Source organism: Medicago truncatula, chromosome 3 (assembly GCF_003473485.1).
Source record: "Medicago truncatula cultivar Jemalong A17 chromosome 3, MtrunA17r5.0-ANR, whole genome shotgun sequence".
Classification (NCBI taxonomy): domain Eukaryota; kingdom Viridiplantae; phylum Streptophyta; class Magnoliopsida; order Fabales; family Fabaceae; genus Medicago; species Medicago truncatula.
This window is the reverse complement of record NC_053044.1, coordinates 26,451,844-26,477,973: the sequence shown is the minus strand read 5'-3', so window position 1 is coordinate 26,477,973 and position 26,130 is coordinate 26,451,844. Positions and strand designations below refer to the sequence as shown.

Here is a 26,130-nt window from a genome sequence, read left to right as displayed (position 1 = left end):
GGCACAAAATTAAATCCTATTAATAAACTGGATGATTTATAAAAAAAGTTGTTTTGATTTATTTTCCCTTTTATTTATCTATTTATTTTAGTACAATTTATTTATTAAATTTATATATAACGATGGTCAAAGCATTTTATTTCTTAACACTAAAAGAAAAGAGCATTTTTTTCTCCAACCAAATGTAAAAACAGCCAATGGCGGATCTCTTCAAGACCCGTGGGGCCACAACTGATCCCCTAGATTTTCCTTATATACCATCTTAGATGTATTTTATCAATCAGATTGTGGCTGCCGTAGTGAAAAGGGGATGCCATAATATGTTAACGCTGGTTCGAACACCCTCCTTCACTAGTTAAAACAGCTCCAAACCTCCAAGTTGTGTGAATGACAACACTTCACTAGTGTTTTCAGATACAAGTGCAAGGATATTATCATTTTTAGAAAAAACAAGGGAATTATCACCTATCTTATAATTAAATAAAAAATACTATAAGAATAAGGGGCAATTAGGTAATATGTGCTATAGGCAGACATTCATATATAATAAATTTTCAGAAAGTAGAACCGATTTGTATTGAACCCAACCCGGTCCGAACCAACAACCCAACTCAGTCTAAGGGTAGTGAAAGTAAACCCGACCCAAAACAAGAACCCTCACTCTTCAATTCATCCTTACCTTTTCCTCTATGCACTGCCGCTATCATCTTGTTTATGTTCATTTCCAAAACCCCATCGCATCTCACTCAAAGGTATTAACAAACCCTAAAACCCATTCTTTCTCTTTTCATCTCTCTCTCATCGCATTCATCTACTACTAACCCATTTTCTATCATAACAGGTGTAAAAGATATCTAGCTTCCAAATTCATTCACATTCGCGGAACAAGTAGCGGCGAAATGGCGTCGGAAACTTCAAGAAGCTTCGTTCGTCGCGATCGTCTTCGTGAAATCGAATCAAAAGTTCAAAAATGGTGGGAAGAGAAACAAGTTTTCAAATCTGAACCCGGTAACAAACCACCTCAAGAAGGTGAAAAATTCTTCGGGAATTTCCCTTTTCCTTATATGAACGGTTACTTACATTTAGGTCATGCTTTTTCGCTTTCCAAACTTGAATTTGCTGCGGCGTTTCATCGTCTTCGCGGCGCGAATGTTCTTTTGCCATTTGCTTTTCATTGTACTGGTATGCCTATTAAGGCTTCTGCTGATAAGCTTGCTAGAGAGATTCAACAGTTTGGTAATCCTCCGGTTTTTCCCGAGGAAATTGATGAATTAGAGAATTTAACTGTTGTTGATAAGGATAAAAATGCTGGTGGAAATGATGAAAATGAAAATGCTGTTGCTGGGAAATTTAAAGGGAAGAAATCAAAAGTTGCTGCGAAATCGGGTGGGCAGGTTTATCAATGGGAGATTATGAGGAGTGTTGGTATATCTGATGCTGAGATTTCGGAGTTTCAGGATCCTTATAAGTGGTTGTCTTATTTTCCGCCGTTGGCTGTCGATGATCTTAAGGCTTTTGGGTTTGGTTGTGATTGGAGAAGGTCGTTTATTACGACAGATATGAATCCTTATTTTGATGCTTTTGTTAGGTGGCATATGAGGAAGTTGAAGGCGTCTGGTAAGGTTGTTAAGGATGTTAGGTATACAGTTTTTTCGCCATTGGATGGACAGCCTTGTGCGGATCATGATAGGGCTAGTGGTGAAGGTGTTCAGCCGCAAGAGTATACGATTATTAAGATGGAGGTGGTTTCTCCTTTTCCTGAGAAGTTTAAGGTTTTGGAGGGAAAGAAGGTTTTTCTTGCTGCGGCGACGTTGAGGCCTGAGACTATGTATGGTCAAACAAATGCTTGGGTGTTGCCTGATGGGAAATATGGGGCTTTTGAGATTAATGAAACGGAGGTGTTTGTTGTAGCGCATAGGGCAGCGCTTAATCTTGCTTACCAAAATCACTCTAGGGTACCTCAGAAACCGACTTGTTTGCTTGAGCTTACGGGTCAGGATTTGATCGGGCTTCCTGTGAAATCTCCTCTTTCCTTGAATGAGATTATATATGTGCTTCCTATGTTGTCTATTTTGATGGATAAAGGTACCGGAGTGGTGACCAGTGTGCCTAGTGACTCTCCTGATGATTACATGGCGTTGCAGGATCTGAAGTCCAAAGCGGCGTTTAGGGCGAAGTTTGGTGTCAAGGATGAATGGGTGTTGCCGTTTGAGGTTTTGCCGATCATTGAAGTTCCGCCATTTGGAAACAAGTGCGCAGAGACAGTTTGCCTGCAGATGAAAATCAAATCTCAGAATGAGAAAGACAAGCTTGCAGAAGCCAAGAAACAAACATACTTGAAAGGATTCACTGACGGAACTATGATTGTCGGAGAATTTAAAGATAAGAAAGTTCAGGAAGCTAAGCCCTTGATTAGGAGCAAGCTTTTGGAAACAGGTTAGTATTCTACTAAACAAGCTTTCTTTTACTCTTTTAGTGTAATTTCCTTTAAAAATTATCAATATGGTTTCAATTTTTTTTACCAACTTGGGTCAAGTTAATTAAAAGAATTAAATCATCATTTCCTTTAGTGAACGAAGTCCTCAACTATACACAAAATTGCAGCCTTAGATGTACTATTACCTGGTGGTTGTAGATTTACAATTTAGCACAGATTTTGGCTACTTATCAATAACTTCACTTTTGAAGGATTAGAATACCACTTTGTTTTTGTATTAATATTTTGCCTACTCTATTGCCTACTTATCAATATTTCTTCTTTTGTTTGTTCATCATCATATTTGCATGATTAGTTTTTATTTTGCGAGTCTGTTGTTGTGAACTATGAATCCATGGTATTTGATTTTTATAGAAAAGAGACAAGTTGTGTGTTCATATCCATGATCTGTTTGCCTCAATGGTCACAAAATTTTGTTTTCAAGATATGACTAGCCAAAATTTTGGAACTGAAGGACAAGTTTATTGCATGAACTTAATCATTATGCATAAAATTATCATTGAATTATTCTATCATATAATATAGTTGTATTTTTTGCTATTGCTTCAGTTTTCTTGCAAAATTTTCTCCTAATATGAATAATGTAGTTAGGGCAGCACATAGGTTAAGTTAATGTGACCCATTTATGAAATAATGAAGATTTTATGTTATCTCCCGTTAATGTAAAATCTTTTTTGCACATGCATCCTATCAAATCTCATCGTATAGTAAATTCATATAGACAAAATACTAAGATAAAATGTATAAGGTCGTGTGGATAGCTATGATTTTATGTCAAGCTTTTAGTGTTTGATCTGCTGTAACTTACAATATTGAAAACAGAAGAGCAACTTTTCTGGAATCGAATGAGGTAGAGCGCTTGTATCTTCTCCATTTGTTACTCAGCAGATCATGTAACTTTTCAGTGACTGGCTTATCTGTTAATACACAAAATAAGAAAATTAAAAATATATCTGAATCACAAACCTACTGAGTTTTGAACACAACTATGAGCACTAGTCCAAGTAAAAGAAGAGAGCAATTGATAGTTTAATCATGACAAAATGAATTCTAGATAAAAGATAAAGAATATCATAATATAGCATGTCACTGTATGAAGTCTTATCAATGTGATTAACAATGGAAAACAAAAAGACTACAGTGGACAATTTAAATGGAAGATGCCCTTGTCTTTTCAAGTTCAAATAAACCATGTATACTACAAGTATTTCATTTGCTTTTTCGTTGCACAGGCCAATGCCAGAACAAAACCTACGTATCTTTTATTGCATTGCTTTTGAAAGGCAAACAAACCAAAAATCTTATAGTTGATTTATAGGACCAGTCAGAAATTATCCAATAGGATAAATACATGCTTTAATTCTTTAATTGACATAGAGCAGGAGGTCAGCTACTCCTCATTACATTAGACTATGGGAAGATAGATCTATTTATGATCCTAATGCTATAAATGTATACTTATTTTGTCAATCCAGCTGTTCTGTTTGTATTGGGTGTGGTCAATATTTCTTTCATCTCTAAACTATTCTGATTGCTTACAGAAAATCATTATGTCCCGACTATCTAGTTGATTCCAGTCAAGAAAACTACATAGGCTTATCTGAAATAAATATATTAAGATACCCAAGAACAGCAGAATACCTCTTGGGCTGCCAAGGTTCACTATACTCTGCATAAGTTTTTCCCCTGCTTTTAGACTTGATTCTCTCCACAGTACGCTCTGCAATGTTGTAAAATATCAGCCCTCGTATAAGGATAAAGATACACACATACGCGTGAGGATAGTATGTTATCCGCAGCCAACGATATCTAATCATGTGCATGATATCTTTAAAAACAACAGTGCAGAAGATGACTTTATGAAACTTACCTTTGGTGAGTTCCCAGTTTTAAAACTTTCAACTCCGTCATCATAGGATTCAGATGAAACTGAGTTTCCATTCACATTAGGTATATCAACTATGCACTGGGCATAAATATCTTTTCTATTCATCTGAAAATCAATGCTGTTTTGGCAATTTATACGAGTGTCTAAGCACACTCCACTTTTAGCTTGATTAGGAACCTCTACAACGCTTAGGAAAGCTAGTGGTGAAACACTTCTTGCATTTTCACCTTCCTCTGGTACCATTGAAATACTATAAACATCTTGAGCCTGTAAAAAATAAGGGAACCAGTTGCTGAAAAACATAATTTGAGCTGTTTCCAAATAATTAATATGGATATTTCCGTCTCTCAGCCATAGTAACACTATTATTTTATATTAAATATCACACATGCTCAAACTTGCATTAAAAAGTATAGCTGTACATTATCCGTATGACTCAATGATTTGTTTTCGAGACAAGTTGTGTTGTGTTTCCCGTCCATTACAACTAGAAATTTAGAGGCATAATTCTTCAAAATATTATAACAACATATTGTTAAATGAAGTATGCAATTCATTTTGTGCTAATAATGAATAGATTTGATTTAGTAAATTTATTTACATTATTTTTTTCATGTAAATTTTAATAATTTTTTATACGATCCTGCAATATCGTGAGTCAACTTTTGCTCATTACTTGAACTTATAATTTTACACTTTCAGGTGAGGCAATTGTGTACAGTGAGCCAGAGAAGAGGGTGATGTCTAGATCTGGTGATGAATGTGTTGTAGCTCTGACAGATCAGTGGTACATTACATATGGGGAGTCAGAATGGAAGCAGTTAACTGATGAATGCCTGTCTAACATGAGCCTGTATCATGATGAGACGCGACATGGTTTTGAGCATACTTTGGGCTGGTTGAATCAGTGGGCTTGCTCACGTTCATTTGGTCTTGGCACACGTATACCATGGGATGAACAGTTCCTAGTCGAGTCTCTATCGGACTCGACCATTTACATGGCTTATTACACTATTGCACACTATTTGCAGAACAATGACATGTATGGAACCAGTGAATCATCTATCAAACCTCAGCAACTGACTGATGATGTCTGGGATTATATTTTCTGTGGTGGACCTTTCCCCAAGTCCACTGATATTTCATCATCGGTTTTAGAAAAAATGAAGCTTGAGTTTGAGTACTGGTATCCATTTGATCTTCGGGTGTCTGGTAAAGATCTCATCCAAAATCATCTTACTTTTTGCCTTTACAACCACACTGCAATTTTCCCCAAGCGTCACTGGCCTCGTGGGTATAGATGCAATGGCCACTTAATGCTCAATTCTGAGAAAATGTCCAAGTCTACTGGAAATTTCAGAACTATTCGTCAGGCAATTGAGGAGTTTTCTGCTGATGCCACACGCTTCTCTTTGGCTGATGCTGGTGATGGTGTTGATGATGCCAATTTTGTGTTTGAGACAGCAAATGCGGCAATTCTCAGGCTCACCAAAGAGCTTACATGGTTTGAAGAGACTCTGGATGCAGAATCTTCTATGAGAACAGGTCCACCGTCTATCTATGCTGATCGTGTGTTTGCCAATGAAATTAACATTGCCGTCAAAACAACTGAGCAAAATTACTCCAACTATATGTTTCGAGAAGCACTAAAGACTGGCTTTTATGATCTTCAGGCTGCTAGGGATGAGTATAGATTGTCATGTGGGGCTAGTGGGTTCAATCGTGATTTGGTGCGGCGTTTTATGGATGTGCAGACACGTCTTCTAGCACCTATCTGTCCGCATTATGCAGAGTTTATTTGGAGAGAGATTTTGAAGAAGGATGGTTTTGTGGTGAAGGCAGGTTGGCCAACAGCAGATGCTCCTGACCTTACACTAAAGAGTGCCAACAAATATCTACAGGATTCTATTGTTCTGATAAGGAAGTTGCTTCAGAAGCAACTTTCAGGCTCAAAGAAAGGAAATAAGAAAGGCGCTCCTGTTGTAGTGCCAACAGAAATCAAGTTCACATGCTTGGTATATGTAAATGAACAATTTGATGGTTGGAAAGCTGAGTGCCTTAAGATTCTCCAGAACAGCTTTAACGAAGATTCTCGAACTTTTGCTCCAGATTCAGAAATTATGGCGGCTTTACAACAGAGTTCTGTAGGTCAATCTTCTGATTTTAAACGAACTCAAAAGTTATGTATGCCTTTCTTAAGGTTTAAGAAGGATGAGGCGATTGCACTCGGGGCTCAAGCCCTGAATTTGAGACTGCCATTTGGTGAAATTGAGGTTCTTCGGGAAAACTTGGACTCGATCAAGAGACAGATAGGTTCAAAAGAGGTGGTCGATGTGGAAATTTTATCTGCAGCTGATGCTGATTCTTTGGCTAAAGCTGGATCTCATGCATCTCTACTAAGAGACAATCCTCCATCCCCTGGAAGTCCTACTGCCGTCTTCTTACCCATGTAGATACTGGGTAAGTTTCTCGAAATTTCTCCTTTCTTAAAATAGGTCACACCTCCTCCTTTTTTCATTTAGATACTGACATAATTTATCTTCCTCTGATTATATATCAGAACATGGGGTGAGTAAGTTTTTGTGAAGTTTAGAAACAAACCTTTAGTGTTGTCATGCTTATTTAGTTTTTTCCTTCATATTTTGTCATGTGCTTCTTGTTTTGATGGTGCATCCTCCCCCGACCTATGAATTATTCATTATTTAATCCCTATTTCAATAATTTTTTCATTCATTCAGCCCCTTTCACAGTAATTAATATTTGTTGGTTGAAATTTGGTTTGGTGTTTATGAAACAATGCACATGAAGTCCAGATTTATGGATATATTTGATTTAGTTGCTTTTAAGGTCTAGTTTTTTGTGTTTCTCCAAGCTAGTGGTTTTCACGAAAAGATTTGGTTTAGAACTAGAACTCTAGAAGTAAAATCCTTTAGAGACAAAACTGAGGGTTCAGGCAAGGAAATGATGGTAGAAGACTCTTACTTGTTATAGAAGAGATATCCATAAACTGTAAAGCAGAGGCCTACAGCTCACCCCCTTTTGTAATTTGACAAAACAAACAGGTCATGGTTATAAGGCAAAGCCTGCACATACATTGCATATTCAAGTCAAGATCAAGGATTTGCAAAATGAGTTCGGCATTGTTTGTTAATATCTCTCTTGTCACAAATGTATTTAGTGAAATTTGATTTGTTTTTCTATTTTCAAAAGCATATGTTAACTAGGAGTCATCTATATATTATCTGTTTGGCCTGAGTGAAACCTGTTTTGCATGGTGAGTTGGTGTTATGTGAAAAGTTTTGGATTCTTTCAGATTTCATGGAACTGAATGCAACTTAACTTGTTAAAAAAATCGCTGCAATTGGCGTTTTATTAGAGAAGAGGTAATGGAGATGAAATTAAAAGGTGCAAGTGAAATTTAGGCATGTTTTAATGCATCTGGTTGATTGTCATTTTGCAGGATCTCTACGAACTGAAGATATGAATTTTGAGATAAAGATTGGAACTGCAGTGGGCAAGTTTGTCTCTGTTAGCTGAAATCCTTGTGAGAACATGCTGAAGTTTTGTAACATTGTATCTTCAAGAAGATAGTACATTTACAAGTTTTAATCAAGATTTAAGATCATAGTATAGTTGGATTAGACTGACAAGATAAATTCTTTTATGCTTTCTTTATGTCCAGTCAACAATTATGTGTTCAATAGTTATGATTTTTAGACTTGAGAATATCGTGTGTTCATATTCTTAGTACGTTCAACAGAAGGAACCTTATCCTCCTGCATTGAAGCTCTGGTATCTGCTAACACGTTTCAAATCATAATCCATTTTCTTCTCTTTCAATCGTCTCTTTTTGAAAACAGATTTCAACCCAAAAACTCTACAATATGCTACCAGAAAGGCACAAAATTGATTAATGAAGCTTTTGAATTAAGAAGTGATGTGATCAACATCATAAGTTTCCAACTTGACAAGTTTCTAACATATATGGGCAACACAAAACTCATACACAATTGAACTTGCTAAACACTTACCAATTCAAATATTATCTTTCTGCTAACTTTAAGCAGGATAGGTTCTAAAACAATGAAATTGTAATTGTCACCGTTCCATATGTGGCAGCATAGTGAAATAGAACTATTACACGACACAACGGTACATTACTAAGAATTAAACATCTCACCACTGTGAGAGATCTTGACGACTTGTCCTTTTTCCAGTCCATAGTAGCTAGCAATGGCATCAGTTCTTAGCATGTGAGGTAGCTGTTTCTCTTCGACCTTATACTTGAGCAGATTTTGCTTCTCATTAGCAGTCAGAACCTCATACTTTGGCTGCAGCACATGCTTTGTCACATTGACCAGCAAGTCATTCAATTTTATGGACAGTTTTCCATTTCTTTACGAGCATATGAAGTCATCTTAGTTTGCACAACAAGTATCAGCCTACTCAACCTTTCTTTGTCCACAATCTGGCTTTGTATAACTGTCAAGTTGCTTTTTCTGATATCATCAGTTCCTGGGAAAACAACTTGTACCTTGATAAAGGGGTTAGAGAGAAGAGAAACACAAACACCAAGGGTTTCAGGTTTAGGAAATTCACCGAAACGTTAACGATACTCAGAAAGAGAGTGAGATCAGATTCAGAGACATTGTAGCCTCTATCATGAAGCATCTCCATCAGAGTCTTTCTGCATTCAAAGTAATGAATAGTCTCAATGTCGCTTTCTTCATTGCACATACGCACCAAACATTCACTTCTTGTTTCGTTTCCGTTTTCATTCATCGCCATTTTCAAACAAAAATAAGGTTGAAAATTTGTTTTTGGTTAAGTAGGAAACTTAGTAGTACCAGAAAGGCACAAACCACCCCTTCAATCAACGTAATACATCATATCATATAGTTTTAAACCCCCAAACTCTACCCCTCATCACCAAACTCCACGTCTCTCCTCTATCTCCGATCTCTCCCCTTAACTTAAGGTTTGGAAATTCACTATTGATTTCCAATTTTGTCTTCAGTCTCATGTTCAGTTTTATCGCCCTCTTTTTTTCTTCTTCTTTTCTTTAACCTGCATCTTTTGAGCTTGAGAAATGAGGAAAAAAAATATAAGATAAACACTGCTTGTGTGGACGTGGGTAAATTATTTCAATGAAGGTTGTCATTGTTTTGTTAAAATTTGTTTATGCCTCAATTCAATTTTGGGATAAGATGGTGTAAAAACAATATGCACTAGCCAGTTTGACGATTTGGTTAAGTTTTATAATCAAGATCTAATTTTTTTTTTTGAAGGATAATCAATATCTAAATTGTTGTAGCACATATTGTGTGGTATCTACAAACAATTTACAAATATTTTCAGAGAAACAAATATGCAAAAGTAATAATCACAAAGGCAACAAAACCAATTACCAGAAATTAAAACAATGAAGTTCACTAAACATTAAACAATCAATACAAATTATCTTATAGTCAATGATAGCAATTGTTTTCTTCCAATAAACAAAATAGCATTAAAAATACAAAAGTAGAGTTTGTTCAACATAATAAGCAAAGACAACCCTTTAGCCTTATCTTCTCTATACTCCAAGTTCTTTGCTCTTCTTGTTCCATAGCCACATAATCCAAGCAACAACTTCTAAACTCAAACCAATCAAAACCAAACATCCAATTACACAAGCATAGATAATTTTAAACATGATATTTCCCCCCAAGATGTCAAAGCCTTTGAAGACGTTCCATATAGCTAAGATAATGGTTGTGTAACCAACTAAGAAATGAAAAATGTTCCACCATATTCTATACTTGTGATCTTTCTTTGGTCTAAGAAGAATTGCAACAAAAACTTGAACAAGTGCCAAAGTCATTAGAGTGATTCCAACACATTTATGTGGTGTGTTATGAATTCCTGGTTGGTTTCCCATATATAAACCAGTGGCAAAACCAACAGTGCCCAATAATAATGCTATAGATTGACATGCTCTATGCAATTGAAACCATGTTGATCCTGTTGGTCCTTCAAATCTCTTCAAGTGACGAGCCATTATTACTCCAATTGGCATTAGTGTTCCCCAACTTATAACATTAAAAATTGCATGTACCTTTAGAGAGACGGAGTGTTAGTGATCATATAAACTACTAAAATTCAAAATTCCAAACAAATAATAATAATAAATAAATAAATAAATAAAGAAGTTACTTACGATTCTTAGTTTGATTTTTGACATCAATTTTCCACCAAAACTATGGGAGATAATATTTCCAGATTGAAAATCCAAAGTTCCAAAACTTTGAACATTTGCTCCAGTCAAAGCATGAGATCTCAATCTTCCATCACTAGAAACTGATCCTTCTTGCCAAACATGATTAACCAAACTGACGTTTTTAGGAAGTTCCAAACTTGCAAATATCATCATGCTTCCATCTAGGTACATTCCTGAAATATTATAAACTGGAAGACTAATGTTACCCTCTTGTAACATAGTTTGGTAACTTGTTATTTGTGAAGTATAGACTTTGAAACTTCCATCAAAGTTTCGATGACCGATTAGAGCTTGCGATCCTATCATGCCATTCGAATTAGGGTTTATGGCCCAAGCAATCCAACTAGAATCCTTTACATTAATTTTCTTGAATGCAACATCGATAACACTAGTTTTTGGATTGTAGTTCCAATAAAGAGAGGAATCTAAAACGGGTAGGTCACTGCATCTTGCAAAGTTAAGGTTATTTGGAAAAGTGTACGAGTTGCATGGTAGTGAGGTTGTAAGGTTGATGAACGATGTGAACAGGGTGAGAAGCAAAAGAAGTTTTGGAATCGAAGCCATGGCTTAAGAAAATATTCGATAACGTTTTGAATGATGACTTAAGAAAATATTCAACAATGTTTTGAATGCTATGAATTCATGGATCCCATTGCCTACTTTTATAGTGGTCACACGCTTTCAAAAGTTTGTTAGAAAGAGGTAACAAAACCAGCAAAAAATAATAATAAACTTGTTTTAGAAAGTTGGTTTTATCATATCTTTTTTGACCGAGGAAAAATAGGTAACAAACCTAAACAAAAATGATAATAAATGGAAAAACGTAACAAACTTGTAGATGGCACTTAAATAAATAAATCTATATCAAGGATTAAGTTTTTGGTCCTTCTTCAAAAAAAAAAAAAAAAGTTTTTGGTCCTATACATATCAACAATTTTGTTTTTAGTCCTGTAAAATCAAATCACACTTTTTAGTCCCTACAAAATTTTCCGTTAGTGTTTTTAGTCCCCGTTAAATTAAAATTTGTTTAATCATGCTTAAACTTCTAAATTTTTAAAAGATTTTTTACAGACATGCTTAATCTTTTAGTTTTTTAACATGTAATGAATTAAATATGAATTTTTCTAAAAGCCAAAATTTTAAGATTATATTAATGAAAATTTGGACCTAATAATAAAATTTTGAGTTACTTTTTTGCGGAGGAACTTTGTATAATGTTCTAAATAAATATGTAAAAAATTTAAAAGTTTAAACATTAAGAAAATTTTAATTTTACAAGGACTAAAAGTATGTGTTTAATTATATTTAAAATTTTATATTTTTAAATGATTTTTAACAAACATGTTAAGAACATTATAATAATCTCTCTTGTAAAAAAAACATTATAATAATCTCTTTTATAAAAAATTAGATTTTTTTTAACATTACTGAATTAAATATAATTTTTTTCAAACCTAAAAAATTCAAGATAAAACTAACAAAAATTTGGACCTAAAAATAAAATTTTGAGCTAACTTATTGCAGCGGAACGTTTTATAATGTTTTAAACAAGTATGTAAAAAATCTTTAAAAGATTTAAAATTTTAAGCATAATTAAACAAATTTTAATTTAACAGGGACTAAAAACAGTAACAGAAAGTTTTGTAGGGACTAAAAAGTGTTATTTGTTTTTATAGGGACAAAAAAACTGCAGATATTTATAAGGATAAAAAACTTAATTAACCATAAAGAAAACTACCCTTTCAGCATTGTTGGGTTGAATTTTTCTTTCCAAAAATGCCCTTAATTTTCAATACAAATAACAAATAGAATAGATAAAAATAAATTTAAATATTAAAAAAATGTGTAACAAATACGATATGAGTATATATATGTCCAATTTGTTATGCTTTATCCTTTAAAAAATGTAACAAACTAGATAAGTAAATATATACTCACTCTTTTATTATCCAATTATGATGTGAGTATATATATGTCCAGTTTGTTATGCTTTATCCTTTAAAAAAGTGTAACAAACTAGATTAGTAAATATATACTCACTTTTTTATTATCTCAATTATATTCTTGAACAATTTTTTCTATAATAAAGATTATTGTTAGTATCATTCAAAAAATAAGAATTTAGATTTTTTTTGTTATATTTTTGGTATCATTGATTTGTTAGTTTGATTTCTTTATAATTTGAAAGAAAAAAATATTTATATTTTTACTTTCAATCAAAATTAAAATTTCATAAAAAAATCATTCATAATTTTCAAACGTTAGAACAATAAAAGAAGCAGAAACAATCACATGGGCACTCACGTGTCCATCTTTTCGATAGTAAAAACATAAATAAAAGACGCATCACCACATATTATAAAAAAAAATATTAAGGAAAACATATTCATGGATTTCTTAAAAGAAAAAAATAAAATAAAATAAAGAGTATTCATAGATAGTGCATTTAAGATACTCAAATATGTAGTATTGTAGATGAACATAGTCTTATCAAATATGAAATTACTCAACAATACATGTTTGATACAAAAGAAATCTACTTTCTACCACAACCTACTTAATGGAAAAAGAAAAAGAAAAAGAAAAAAAAAAAAACAGACTTCTACATTACACTCAAACTGTACATCTCTGAAGGCAACTAAACAAGTTAAAATCAATCAACTTCCTCATATCCCTTATAACTACTATATACAATACATTATATCAAACTAAAATTGAAACTCAGATTACAACAAAGCATGAGATGATGGCAAAGCTTTATAATCGGCACCATCGTTTCAAATTGAGGTTGCGGTTACACTGAGAACCTTCATATTGCAGTAAAATGCAAAAAAATACGGTCGTAGTGATGCCATTCAAAGATCTCTAAAACTGTATATTGCAGCCGCGGTTCGCAATTCAAAACTATGATCAGCAACATCATATGTTTATGAATGGTCTTTAAAAAAATTGATTATACAGTAACTTCCATTAGTTCTACACTTTTACACTCAACACTCGAAGTCCGAATCACCTTTGCATCGCTATTCTCATTATTAACATTCTTGTTATCACCACTCTCACCGTTGTCATTGTTACCACCATCATCTTCAATATCACCAACTTGGGTACTTTTTTCTGAAGGAGGTTTATCATCTTGGACACAAACCCCATTTTCAGCAACACCACAACATACAAGTTTCTCTTCAACAATATCAGGTTTATTAGACTTCTCAGCAGGAACTTCATGACATGAATTAGCAAAACCAACCGAGTCTGCATCTTTTTCCAAAGATGGAGACAAAGTGAGGTTTGTGTTAAAGCTAATAGAAGTTAATATAGTTGGGGTTATATCAGGCTTTGCCTTTATATTGACCCACGTGCCGCCTAACCAATCTCTAGATATTCTTAAGTCCTTCTTATGTACTGTCATTTGCAAGCTTTCACCTGATACCACAAAATAATTCTATTACAAATTGGAGAAGGATGACAAAATTTAGAGTCTATTTGAATTGATTTATTCAAAACTATCTAGTGACATAAGCACTTGTAAAACTGTTTAGGAGAGCATATGACACGTCCATAAACTATTTTCAGCATAATCCCATAAGCTTTCTAAGATAGCTTATGAAAACAACTTATATCTTATATAAAAACAGTTTGACTTCATTTAGCTTATGCATATTATATGATAAGTGTTACTCTATAAGAACTTAATTAATCTTTTTATCCAAACAGGGCATTATAGGGAAACATGTGACAATTAACAGCTTACCAGGAAAGTAAACTTGAACATTGTCATCACCACAGTTGTCAATTGTAGTTATAACCCCCTCCCACCATCCATCACTCCACCATGCATCGACGGCAGTTCCAACCTCGACAATCAATTCTTGTTCTTCAAGAGGTGGAGCTGGTCTGATGGTCGATCGTCCAGGTTGTCTCATCTCAAGTTTATCAGGCTTGGCCAACTTAAAAGCAGGGATCCACTCCTAAAAAATAGAGATCAAGATTAAAAAATTGAATTCAAAAGGAAGCAGAGTAATTGTTATGCATTAAGGGAATCTATACAATCATTTCTTTGAATATTTTGTTTTACATTGGGAATATTAACTCCATTAAGAGGAAAAAACCATATCATATTTTACTCGCCATTCTGACACATGTTGCTATCGGCCATTACCAGCTACATTTGAAAAATGAATCTCTTGTACTGCACTAAGAAACTGAAATCTCTGTATAAGACAGGCCTAAATAATCTACTGTTATTTATATCTAGTAATATTTCAAAGAAATGATCAAGCGTATTTCAACATGAGAGTCCATTTAGTTCGAACAAAAAGATTTTATGCAGTAAAACTTTGTCATTTAAAAGAATATTAGAGACCAAGAATAGTATATTTCAGTTGAATGTTTTAACAATGATTAGTCCAGCATGTCTAAATTCCACATTAAGCTTAAACTAGAATAGTGTATGCTTTCATACAGAAAAAACAGTGAATAAATAACATTTATTACTTAAAATAAGAGAAGCCTTGGTAAAAGTACAACAATTGGAATTGCTGCCACGTGACTAAGTGGACAAAAAATTGTGTCATGGAATCAAACTGTGAATGCAAAGTAAGATTGCTTAAAATAGACCATCAATGAATTCAGCTTTTCTCTAGATTCAGTCATAGCAAAAGCTTTTAAAGCATTATACCGTCCTTCTATCAAGATAAAACCTTAAATAGGAACCCCCATTATTTATGCAAATTTGAAATATAGCTCAAGTACTGACAAAAAAGGAAATTAGAATATCTCAAAAGTTTGATTGTACCTCAAGATTTCCACTTCCATCTTCATCTTGAACATCATCATATTGGACTTTCAATTGTTTCCGAGCTACCTGTACAATTGTACACCTGAACCAGCAGCCTCGGATACCACTATCTTGAGAGAGTACCTCTATCTTGTCATCAACCTTGTATGTGGGATTAAACCAAGGCTTACAATCAACCTTTTTCAGAGAAAGCAATCTCCTATCCGGCCTTGCATAATTTACAACTTGGAAAGTTTGGTATCCCATCATTGGATTACTCCTAATCAACTTCCTAACCCCTTCTCGACCATTAGTAACACTTCTACTCCTCTTGGCTCCCCGCTTTGCATCATCACCAACATCCAAATCTTCATCTTCTCCTGTGAGGCTGTTGCTGTGAGACTCGGTGTTGTGGATAGTATCAACGCGCAAGGAAGAAAGAGCTGGCTGAGTGTAGTAGCCACGCAGTTTGCTTAAGTCAAAGGGCTTGACTTTGTTGCCTTTTAATTGCCTAAAGCACAAATGTATTCTGTCTGTTGAAGAGGGGGAAAAATAAGGTGTGCATTTTTCGAAGTGTTCCCGAGTTAAGACTGCGGCAGGTCCATCAACACACTCTGCACTGATGACTTGAGAATATGATGTGATGAAAACCTCCCGTGGGTGAGTATTTCGTACAGGAATTGCACCTTTGACTTCCTGATTGTGGTGAAACCACCTTACTTTAACCTTTTTCTGTCCCCTCCTATCTTCATACATATCCTCTAAATAAGCAACATAATGGTTCTCTCCATTGCCCATGACAAAAACAAAGGATTGAATCTGAGTATCAGAAAAATGTAAACATGAGATTAAAAAAACAACATAAGTATTAGGTTTGTTTTAAAAACGAAACAATTAAAATTCTCTTGATATTTAGTTCAAGGGCTTCTTACCCCAATTTGGATCCCATTTCTGCAAAAAGCAGGATAATGTTTGAGTTGTTTGCCACATGTCCACGCAAGTCCTGACCAAACGATGTCTGAATTGGATAATTTGGAGTTACTCTTTGGAATATCCTGAAAAAGAGGAGTATGCATGCGTTAAAAACATTCATCAGAAACAGTAGATGGAAATAGAGAAAGTGAGAATAAGGAAAAATAAACAAAAAGGGAAATACCTTGTCATCCACCATTTGTGCACTAACTTCTTTGACACTGCCATTTGCGATCTTGTGAGCTAGTGCCAAATTATGAACAGGCCATACTGTAATTTGAAATCCAAAAAAAATGATAAATTTACTTAAACATTAAGTATTATGTACTTCTCTTCTACTACATATAATGACAAAAATATTTATCGAACCACATCAATATTGCTGCTGTTTCAGACAAAAGCAGATATCGTTGTTCATAAGTCTATATCATTCGATTGGATCACATAAAAGTTTTATGATAAAACCATCACATCCTTATATTATTATTTTACAAATTATTGTTCAACCTACAATGGTCCAGTGTTGTTAAATAGCAACAATAGGGGCGCTTTAGTTCTATACAACAAGCAACAAAAACCAAGTCTTATCCCACTAAGTGCTATAGCGCTACGCCTTAGTGCTATAGCGTCGCAAAACTTGAACAAATCACCATTGTTCCACAATACACTATTTAGTGTAAAATGATGGCAAATAGAGGCTACAGCGCACTATAACACTGATGCGTAGCAGAATTTGAATAAACTGTTCTTTTTCACGCTTGACAACACTACAATGATCAACATAATTATATATGGCGACAACTGATTCGATCAGTAGAAATAAGAAACATCGACTTACCACTTCTATCTTCCTCCAGATGCTGCTTTGATAACATCGAGGTCAGCCAATCAACCACCTCTCTTCTAGATCTCCATTTGAAACCAGGTGGAATTTCCATTCCACAAATTTCCAAGAACTCCTCTGCAATAACATAGCACATGTGTCTAACACTCCTCTCAGTGCCGACAACTGCAAGAAAGGACTCCCCAGCAGAGTCCTTTAGGTAATAGTGAACTATACGATGGCCACGCTCTTGTGAAACAAAATGCTCTTTCCATTCCACAAAACACGGATCGTCTATCGACATCTTAAAGAGAATACCAACACTAGACATACACTTGATTTCAAAAAGTAGTATAGGGTCCAATCTAGACCCTTAGTTCATTTGTCACAAAGTAACAACCTTGCAGTATACCAACATCATGGAAAAACAATTAACCCTCTAAAAAACCTTAGTTACATCAAACCTAAGAACAGCTACCTAGGAAAATACAAAGATGTTTTACAACATAAAACTAACCAAAATCCTCAAAACCACAGTACAATCATGAACTTAAACATACATGTCTTTCCAAATGAAATCTAACAAAAAAATATAAAAAATCTCAAATATTAAAAAGGGATTTGGCAATCAAAGAAAAACATCACCTAAATTGACCCTTTTGTTTTCTCAATCTCACAAGCCTTGGAAAAGACAGGATCTTCTGCAAAAATAGAAGATCTACTGAATTGACCAAGCTACAAAAACCTATGTCTACAACCAGATCAGAGAAAAACCCTTCTGAAAAACTGATCTAGATGCTGAAAAAACCCACCAAGAAGAGGTTTTGCGAGCTGAAGATGTGAGAATCAAGCAAAATGGCCAAAAGGGTGTCCAAAATGAGAAAGAAAAAGAAAGTTTACAACAAAAAGATTGAAACTTTATAGCAAAATCTTGAGTGAAGTGTGTGGTGTTGAGAGTGCAAGAATGGAGAAAGAGGGCGTTGAATGAGAGGTTGGAAGACAGTGTAAGATTAGAGAAGATGAAGAAGAAGAAGAGGAAAGAGGATAGGTTGAAATTGCCATAGAAATGGAGAGAGCTGCAGAGGGAAGCAGATGTGCATCCAATGTAGGGGGAAGGAAGGAGGAGTTGGTGTTAGAAATACAAGGCAAGGAGAGGAGAAGTGGGGACATGTTTATGAATAAAATTATTTTGGGTAATGTTTTTATTTTTGATAAATATAATATTTTAGAAATAATTATTTTTTGAAAGAAATATTATTTTTAAAAATATTTTTTGAAGAATTAAAAATTGACAATCTTATTTAATATTGTATAAGAACATGAATTGTGAAGTGGAACCAAATCTAGTAGATTCAAATGCAATATTGATGCATTTTTTTTTTACTCAACTCAATAAAGTTGGGATAGGTATTTAGAGATGATATATATATGTGCATTTGTTTTTGGTAAAAGCTGATTTTCAATTTATGACGTTTACATGGGAGAAGCGTTCAACTTTAAGATTTAAAAGGAACCCATTTGGGTTGGTTTGGTGATATTGGAATCTGAAAGTGTGCTCATTCTCGATGTCTCAAGTTCGATTTTTCCGAGTGTCAATTTAAATGGGCTAATTTAACTTCTTAAAAAAAAAAAAAAAATTGAGGCATGTAACACATGTTGACTTTCAGTTACACTCTAAGAGGTAGTGGATAATATTCCTGTCCTAAAAATATGATGTAACTAAGTATAGGGATGTTAATATGTTATAGATAACAATAAAGCTATTTTAGTTAGATTTTATGAAAACTCCAATGTTGAGTTTGTTCGAAAACAAACAAATGAGGTTGTCTATAACTTAGCTGATGCGATCATATTATCGGTTAGTTTTTAAATATTAGTTGAAATACCACATTATATTGAACACATTTTAACTAAAATGCTATAAGCTTTTTTCCTAAAAAGTATATTATTTATAATTGTCTTTTTGTGTTAACTCTTCGGTTTCTAGAAAAAAGGAATTTGATAATTCAAAGTTCGAACAAGGTGTAACTAAAGTTTGATGAATTGTTTGATCTGAAAATCAAATTCAATTTCTCTTAAATAATTCGTCATTTGATGAAGGTTATTAACCACTTGAATTAAATTCTTGCCTACATTTTTATAATTGTTGTTGTGACTCGAGAAATATGAAAAATGTGATGTATTTAAAAGTTCAAATGTATATATATGTATGTTGTGTTGAACAACTAAGAAATTGTCAAAATAGAATTATTGAATTATTTTATATAAAAAATGTTTAGCTTAGTCAGAAAATTCATCAGGATTGAGGCAAACTTCAAGCTCAAAAATATCCTTGATAATGCGTATAAAAGAAAAAGACATATGTTCTAAATTTTGCACAACCGAGTTAAACCCAATTAAAAATTGGTTAAAGCCAATTTGTAGTTTTTTTTCCTTCCAATTAGTAGTTGAAATATAAATAAAACTATGTTTGTATATGGTACATTTTTCTTCTAACTTAACCATATATACTTATTTTACGCTTAAAAAAATTAGGTTCGAATTTATTTTTAAACTACGCTATTTGAAAAAGGTTCTCATTTAAAATAATTTTCAATTATTTTCAATTGTTCGTTTTTAAATAAATTTGTAGTAAACAAATTATTTTTTTAAAAGTTATTATTTTAAAAATTTAGTGATTTTTTCACAAAATAAGTTGTGATATACAGCAGACTCTTAATTTCATCCAAAAATCAAATATTGTAAATATAAAATTAAAAGTAAAACAAACCTAATTGATTTGAATATATAATTCATATATCTCAAAATATAGTTGATTTTGATCTTTGTAAGTTTTATTTTGGATTTAGTCTAAAGTAAAAAATCATAATTTTTCATCTATGACATCAATCTATCGTACAAAAGTAATTATTATTTACTAATAAGGAATTTATCCAAGGAACTTAAATTCCTTAAACATATAGTTAGGGGTTCAATTACTAGCTCATGCGTATCTGATCGTGTGCTTCATAAGTTTTTTGATGAAAATTAAAATCCGATTAAAAGGAAAGAACTCATCTTGTATATCCCACAAATTCCTCAGAGAAGATTAAAAAATGGCATTCTATGTTGTGCGACAATAAAAATTTCATACCAATTTCATGGTAACAAAAAAATCATTATTTTTTTTTTGTTACGAGTATATATTGTTGTCAATATATTATTGATACTAATTGAAATGACATTTGTATAAGTGGAGTCATCTCTCTCACAACTATCTCTTCATTCTTTTCTTCCTTTTTCACTATCCACATAAAATGGTGATTTCGGGCTATATTTTAGACATTCACAAATCATTCTTTTACATATTTTTATATCTAAGTTATTTTCACATAAAACTTATTTTTCTTTCATGTTATTCCATGATTTTATAGTCTAGGTGCAACGTTTTTTGTCAGGCATTTTGGTGCGCTGTTATTGTTGCAACATTCATTTTATTCAAATTGACATATCGTCTTCAATCTATATTTTGATTTTTCAGTTTGTCATTTTATGTAATTAATTAGTTTGATCACATATTCATCCTTTTTAATTTTAACAATGTTGAATTTTATCATTTTATGTTTTCAATTTTGTTTTTCTACCAATTTGATTGAGTGAAAGTGGTGTTCTTACAAATTTAAGTCATTTTTACTTTAGCAAAACAAAAAATATTAAATACAAAACAGCAAGCAAAACCAAAAATACCTAATGGACACATAATTTTTGACTAATCTGGTTAGTCTAATGCAACTGTATTAACACATGCTTTTGAAAATAGAAAAACAAATCTAACTTCACTAAATACATTTATGAGCAGAGATAATAACAAACAATGAAAAATGCATTTTGCAAATCCTTCATCTTAACTTGCCTTATAAACCATGACCTGTTTATTTTGTCAACTTACAAAAGGAACGAGTAAGAGTCTTCTACCATCATTTTCATACCTCATCCAAGAGTTTTGTCTCTAAAGTATTTAATTCTAGTTCTAAACCAATAAATAAGAATATATAATTTTTTTATATATTTTTGATATTTCTTGATTGATTTACAATTTGATTTTGGATCGATTTGAATTTTTTTTCGTGTTTGGATTTAGACACCCCTAAGGTGGCTACATATTCAAGTTAAAAAATCACTTTCTTTTTTTCTCTCACTAAGAAGTAACTTTTAACAAAATTAAGTTTTTGAAATAATTAAAATATATTTTTTTTAAACAAACTGGCAATAATATTAATTAAAAGTTAAATTTTACCAAAAGCATCAAAACTTAAACAAAACGTATGAAATACTAATGATAGAATAGGCAAAATACAACTTTCAATAATATTCTTTTAAACAAACCATATTTTTTTTTGGAGAGGTTTTAAACAAACAATTTTTATCTGTGAAAATACAAGTTAGTTTTTTTTTTTTAAAGTTAAAATGGTCAATGAATTGGGAACAATCTAGTTAGGCAAACATTGAGAAATCGAGGGAATGATCTTACCTTGTGTTTGCTGATTAAAAATGCTTCAAATATGATGATTTTGAACAAAAAACAGTAAAAAATCAAACAATGTTAGTTTTTCAGATTTTGGGGTGAGAGAGAGAAGTTTGGCAAAGTTAAAATATAAATCATAGTTTTAAAATTCGGCTCGGTCATCGACTCGGCGGGGGTATTGGGTCAATGGGTCAATGGTCGAACCACTGAATCATTGGTCGAACCGCATGACTGAATCGGAACCACTCGGATGACTCGGTTAGATAACTCGGTCCTTAGAATAAATTTATATAGTTATTTAACCGGATTAACTCGGATTGAATCGGTGACTCGGTCACTTTAGAAACTAAAATAATTAATGAGTGTTGTAATTTAAAAAAAGTTTACATTTAAGGACAAAAATAAAATCAAATGGGTGTTTAAATATATGGACGAAGAGAGTAATACATATTCAAATAAATATAGTAAAATAAAAAAATTCTTTCAAAAAAAATATTGTAAAAAAAATGTTTATTAAAATATTTGAGATGTCAGACAATAATATTTAAATGATAAGAGTGTGCTTGGTTACTTAAAAAAAATAGAGTGTACTTCGTTGCCTTAAAAAAAACTGTTCAGTTATTATATATAAATAATAAGAAGTAATTTTAAAACAAAAGAGGTTCATGTTGCAGTGGATAAGTGATTGCCTTGCAAGCTGGGGGACGCGGGTTCAACACACAGCGCTGATTTCATGTCGGACCGGTTCAACCGGCCGGTCCGGTCCGGTTTTCAAAACTATGATATAAATTGTTGAAATGATGCGAGTTTCTGATTTCGAATTATATATTGTTTGCGTTCGAATTTTAGAAGCCGAACAATGGTTCAAATTATATTTGTTATTTGGTACTTTAATTGAGTGGCAGTGGTGATTGAGAGACGAGAAACCATCTCTTTTTGGCGTGTAACTTTTTTAGCGCTATTTAGTACTTGATTCGGCAGTGGCTTTAGATTGATTCGATCCACTCTTTGAGTATCTCCGATCATTTTGTTCAGTTTGGTCATTTAGCATGCGATTCTAAATTACGATGTTCTATTTTGCTAATATGGTTCTCAAGTGTATGGATAATTTGGAATATCAAAAGCCCTTTCTCTTTTGTTCTTTTCTTTATGAGTTTTAACATGTAATCTACTGCAACTCCGGTGTTCTATTCTGGTATATCTTGTGCTATGTAGAGTGTTTTTTCGTCGGTAATAATATCTTTTTTTTTTTGAAACAAGTAATATCTATTATATTTTGACTTGTTAAAAAAAAAAATTACTTAGCAAAAGATAATTAAAAAAAATAATAGGACCCGTAAAGCATAGGTGGAAAAAATAATAAACTTAATTTTATATTTTAGCTATTTTAGTAAGGTTTTCTTGGTTTGTTAGCTAAGTAGGGTTTCGGGTTCGAACCCCGACATTCCACTTCTCCATAATTTAATGGCGTGAGCTCATACAAGGCTACTTGACAAAAAAAAAAAAAAACAGCTGATAACCGGTTTCAAAAACTCATAACAAAAAGAAAGAAGCAGTTAGTAGCCGCTCTATTTAAACTATCTTCTTCCATCATTCAGCTCAACCATCAGGTTCTATTTCATCGTCAAATCGTATATGGCCTCAGATAGCCACCTAACCGACACAATATCTATTTATCATTCATTGATGGATAAAATAACCACCAACACCAAATTGATCGGAACCCTAAAATCAGTCTTACATTCTCTATTCATCTCTTCCGACCCACTTCTTCCCGATCTCCCATTGGAACTGGTGTCAGAGATTCTATGTCGGCTTCCTGTCAAGCTTTCGATGCCTCAGTAAGTCCTTCAATACCCTAATTTCTGATCCTTATTTCGTTAAGAAACACCTTCGCTTATCAACCACCCGAAGCAACCTCATCTTAACCTACTTTGATTATTATGATAAGTTAACGCTAATCTTTTACCCGCTTCACTCTATTTTTAACTCTGCAACAGTTAAACCCATCCAACTGCACTATCCTTTTGACCCAATATACAGTGATATGGTTGGCTCTTTCAATGGAATTCCAACGTTATTGATAAACAAAGCCATGTCCTTTTGTTTAATCCTTCCATTAGAAAATTCAAAATATTGCCTTTTTTAAAATTCAAGAACAAAACGGTTTTATTAAATATGGTTTTGGCTATGATCCCCATCATGTAATTGATGTTTACAAGGTCGTTTCTATTTTGTGCTATGATTGTCCTAATGATGCGGTTTTCAAAGCTAAAGCAATGGTTCATACTTTGAGTACTAATTCTTGGAGAATGATTCATGGGGAGTTACCTCATCCATGTGTTTGTGATTCACTCATTTTTGTGAGTGGCTCTCTTAATTGGATTGCATGTTACGATGATAATAAAGACAGTGTTGTTTCTTTTGATTTGGTGATTGAGTAGTATAGAACACTTTTGCAGCCTAATTATGGAGGGGAGTATGTGCATAGTGTGGACTTGGGTGTCTTGAGGGATTGTTTGTGTATCACTGCGTATACTAACGACTTTTCTATTGTTTGGTTGATGAAAGAATATGGAAATGAAGAGTTTTAGACTAAATTGTTTCGTGTTTCCAACATGAAAAATACTTTATATTCTCTATATGCAATGCCACTATGGATTTATGAGGATGGCCAAGTGCGAATGGATTATAGCTATCGCGGCGGGAAATAAATTTGATCATTTATGATTTTAAAAAAGGTACTTTTAAGGAAACCTTGATGCATGAAGTCTATGATTCAATAACCTCTAAGGTTTGTGTTGAGAGTTTGATATCACCTTGTTTCTAAGATGAGTATGTCAATGTGGTACCAGGTGCTTTGAAATTTAGACTCAATTGATTGGAACTTATATGTTAATTTCTGTCTGTTATTTATTTTATACTTGTTCTAATTACTATTGAATTTATTTATCATTGTTCTATCGAATATGTAGCTTGAGAAATTGCTATGTTTTTTTTTTTTTTTTGAATAAATTATCGAATATGTAGCTTGAGAAATTGCTATGTTAGAATCGTTGATTCTCCATTCATACATTACCGTTTATATAGTTCACAAGTATGGGTAGTTTTGGATGGATTGTGATTTGACTACAAGTATCTATTACATAAATCATTGGTTATAAGCTGAAACAGAAGATCCATTTGATTATAAGTTCTCAAGGATTGATTTGTTTCCTAAATTATCTCTTACATAAATCATTGGTTATATCAAAATTGAGTTTATGCTGAGTTTGAAACTATTTTAGTTCTTGTATTTGAAGAAAAGTTACATCGCTTTTGTCTTTAGTGAACAATCAAGATACATTACATGATTATTGATGATTCCTATTTGAAGAAAAATCGTTTATTCATTTTTGCTTGGGTCTTGAACTCAGAATGACGAATATGAGTAAGAAAGATGACCAAAACGATGGCACTTCTTCTCACTCATCCACGGAACGGAGAAATATGAGTGACAAGCAACTCTCGATATCATCTACACTCTCTTACGAAGATTTACTACACGAGCCTCCATCCCAACATCGATTCTTGTCTTCCTCATCGAAAGATTAAGTTGATGCACATTGTTTAGGGAATAAATATCTGGTCATGCTCAAGAATGCTTTATAGTACTGGCACAACAAAATGAGTCCCCTGCTACCTAGTACACAAAATAAAGTTCCCAATATGCCAGAACCAATGCTTGAAATAAAAACTATGAGATGATGATATAACTTATAATGTGAATCCTTAAATTGCCACAATTGTGTGCATTATTAATGACGAAACTGTAGAGATCAGCTATGAAGCACCTAAGATTGAGAATGATATAGGGGAACAACGACAAGTTGTTGATGGTGCTGAGGACGAATTTAAGAAGAATAAGGATATTGAGCATGAACAAGAATTTTTTTCGAAGATATCGCTTTAAGCATCACCTTCACATCCAATCTTGAGTATTGACATGTGTAAAGTGATTTACTGCAACATGTATTTAGAAACGGAAGGAGTAAAATTTTAAACCCAATGGTGTACGAGCTAGATTTTTTCTTTTTTTGTTAAATGGATAATTTGTATATCTGAACACACGGAAATCATGTTTTTTTTTTTCGTTATTTCATAAAATTTTATCAGATGTCCCCGAAGAGACAGCCGATAAAAAAAATGGACAAGATTTGTAAATCGTAATCAATTAGGTTCAAAATTATGGTTAGTCGTGTTTATTAAATGATTAATGAATTACAATATATTATTTTTTTTGGTACAATTACAATATATTATTATATTTATTAACTATCTACTTAATACAATTAACCACATATTTAAAATGTGTTAACCATTCAAATCGTTGTGAAAATTTGTTGTTAATTTTGTATCAACAAATTA

The 26,130-nt window shown here is 33.0% G+C and overlaps 4 protein-coding genes across 5 annotated transcripts; 1 reads left to right on the top strand and 3 right to left on the bottom strand.

The window, feature by feature from the left end:
• The first annotated feature begins 598 nt into the window (after nt 1–598).
• LOC25489111 (leucine--tRNA ligase, cytoplasmic) lies at nt 599–8,113 on the top strand. Of its 2 annotated transcripts, XR_003010536.2 has the most exons (5): nt 599–752; nt 842–2,436; nt 5,088–6,845; nt 7,699–7,768; nt 7,846–8,113. XR_003010536.2 is itself a non-coding variant. In XM_013604550.3 (4 exons), exons 1-3 carry the CDS (start codon nt 715–717, stop codon nt 6,836–6,838), a joined length of 3,384 nt encoding a protein of 1,127 aa, XP_013460004.2. In that variant the 5' UTR covers nt 599–714; the 3' UTR covers nt 6,839–6,845; nt 7,846–8,113. The 2 variants fall into 2 exon arrangements, 1 of the variants encoding a protein (XP_013460004.2); XM_013604550.3 differs by lacking the exon at nt 7,699–7,768.
• A 432-nt stretch (nt 8,114–8,545) lies between these two features.
• On the bottom strand, nt 8,546–9,173 carry LOC25489110 (DNA-directed RNA polymerase V subunit 5A). Its single transcript, XM_013604549.1, has 2 exons — nt 8,920–9,173; nt 8,546–8,780 (listed from the first exon to the last, which is right to left on the bottom strand). Exons 1-2 carry the CDS (start codon nt 9,171–9,173, stop codon nt 8,546–8,548), a joined length of 489 nt encoding a protein of 162 aa, XP_013460003.1.
• Nucleotides 9,174–9,960: 787 nt separating this feature from the next.
• Nucleotides 9,961–11,221, bottom strand: LOC25489109 (cytochrome b561 and DOMON domain-containing protein At5g47530). Its single transcript, XM_013604548.3, has 2 exons — nt 10,585–11,221; nt 9,961–10,482 (listed from the first exon to the last, which is right to left on the bottom strand). Exons 1-2 carry the CDS (start codon nt 11,206–11,208, stop codon nt 9,961–9,963), a joined length of 1,146 nt encoding a protein of 381 aa, XP_013460002.1. The 5' UTR covers nt 11,209–11,221.
• A 1,875-nt stretch (nt 11,222–13,096) lies between these two features.
• LOC25489108 (uncharacterized) lies at nt 13,097–18,377 on the bottom strand. The gene is made up of 6 exons (XM_013604547.3): nt 17,235–18,377; nt 16,581–16,666; nt 16,357–16,479; nt 15,443–16,243; nt 14,399–14,615; nt 13,097–14,070 (listed from the first exon to the last, which is right to left on the bottom strand). The coding sequence occupies exons 1-6, from the start codon at nt 17,548–17,550 to the stop codon at nt 13,598–13,600; spliced, it is 2,016 nt and encodes a 671-aa protein (XP_013460001.2). The 5' UTR covers nt 17,551–18,377; the 3' UTR covers nt 13,097–13,597.
• Between the last annotated feature and the right edge of the window lie 7,753 nt (nt 18,378–26,130).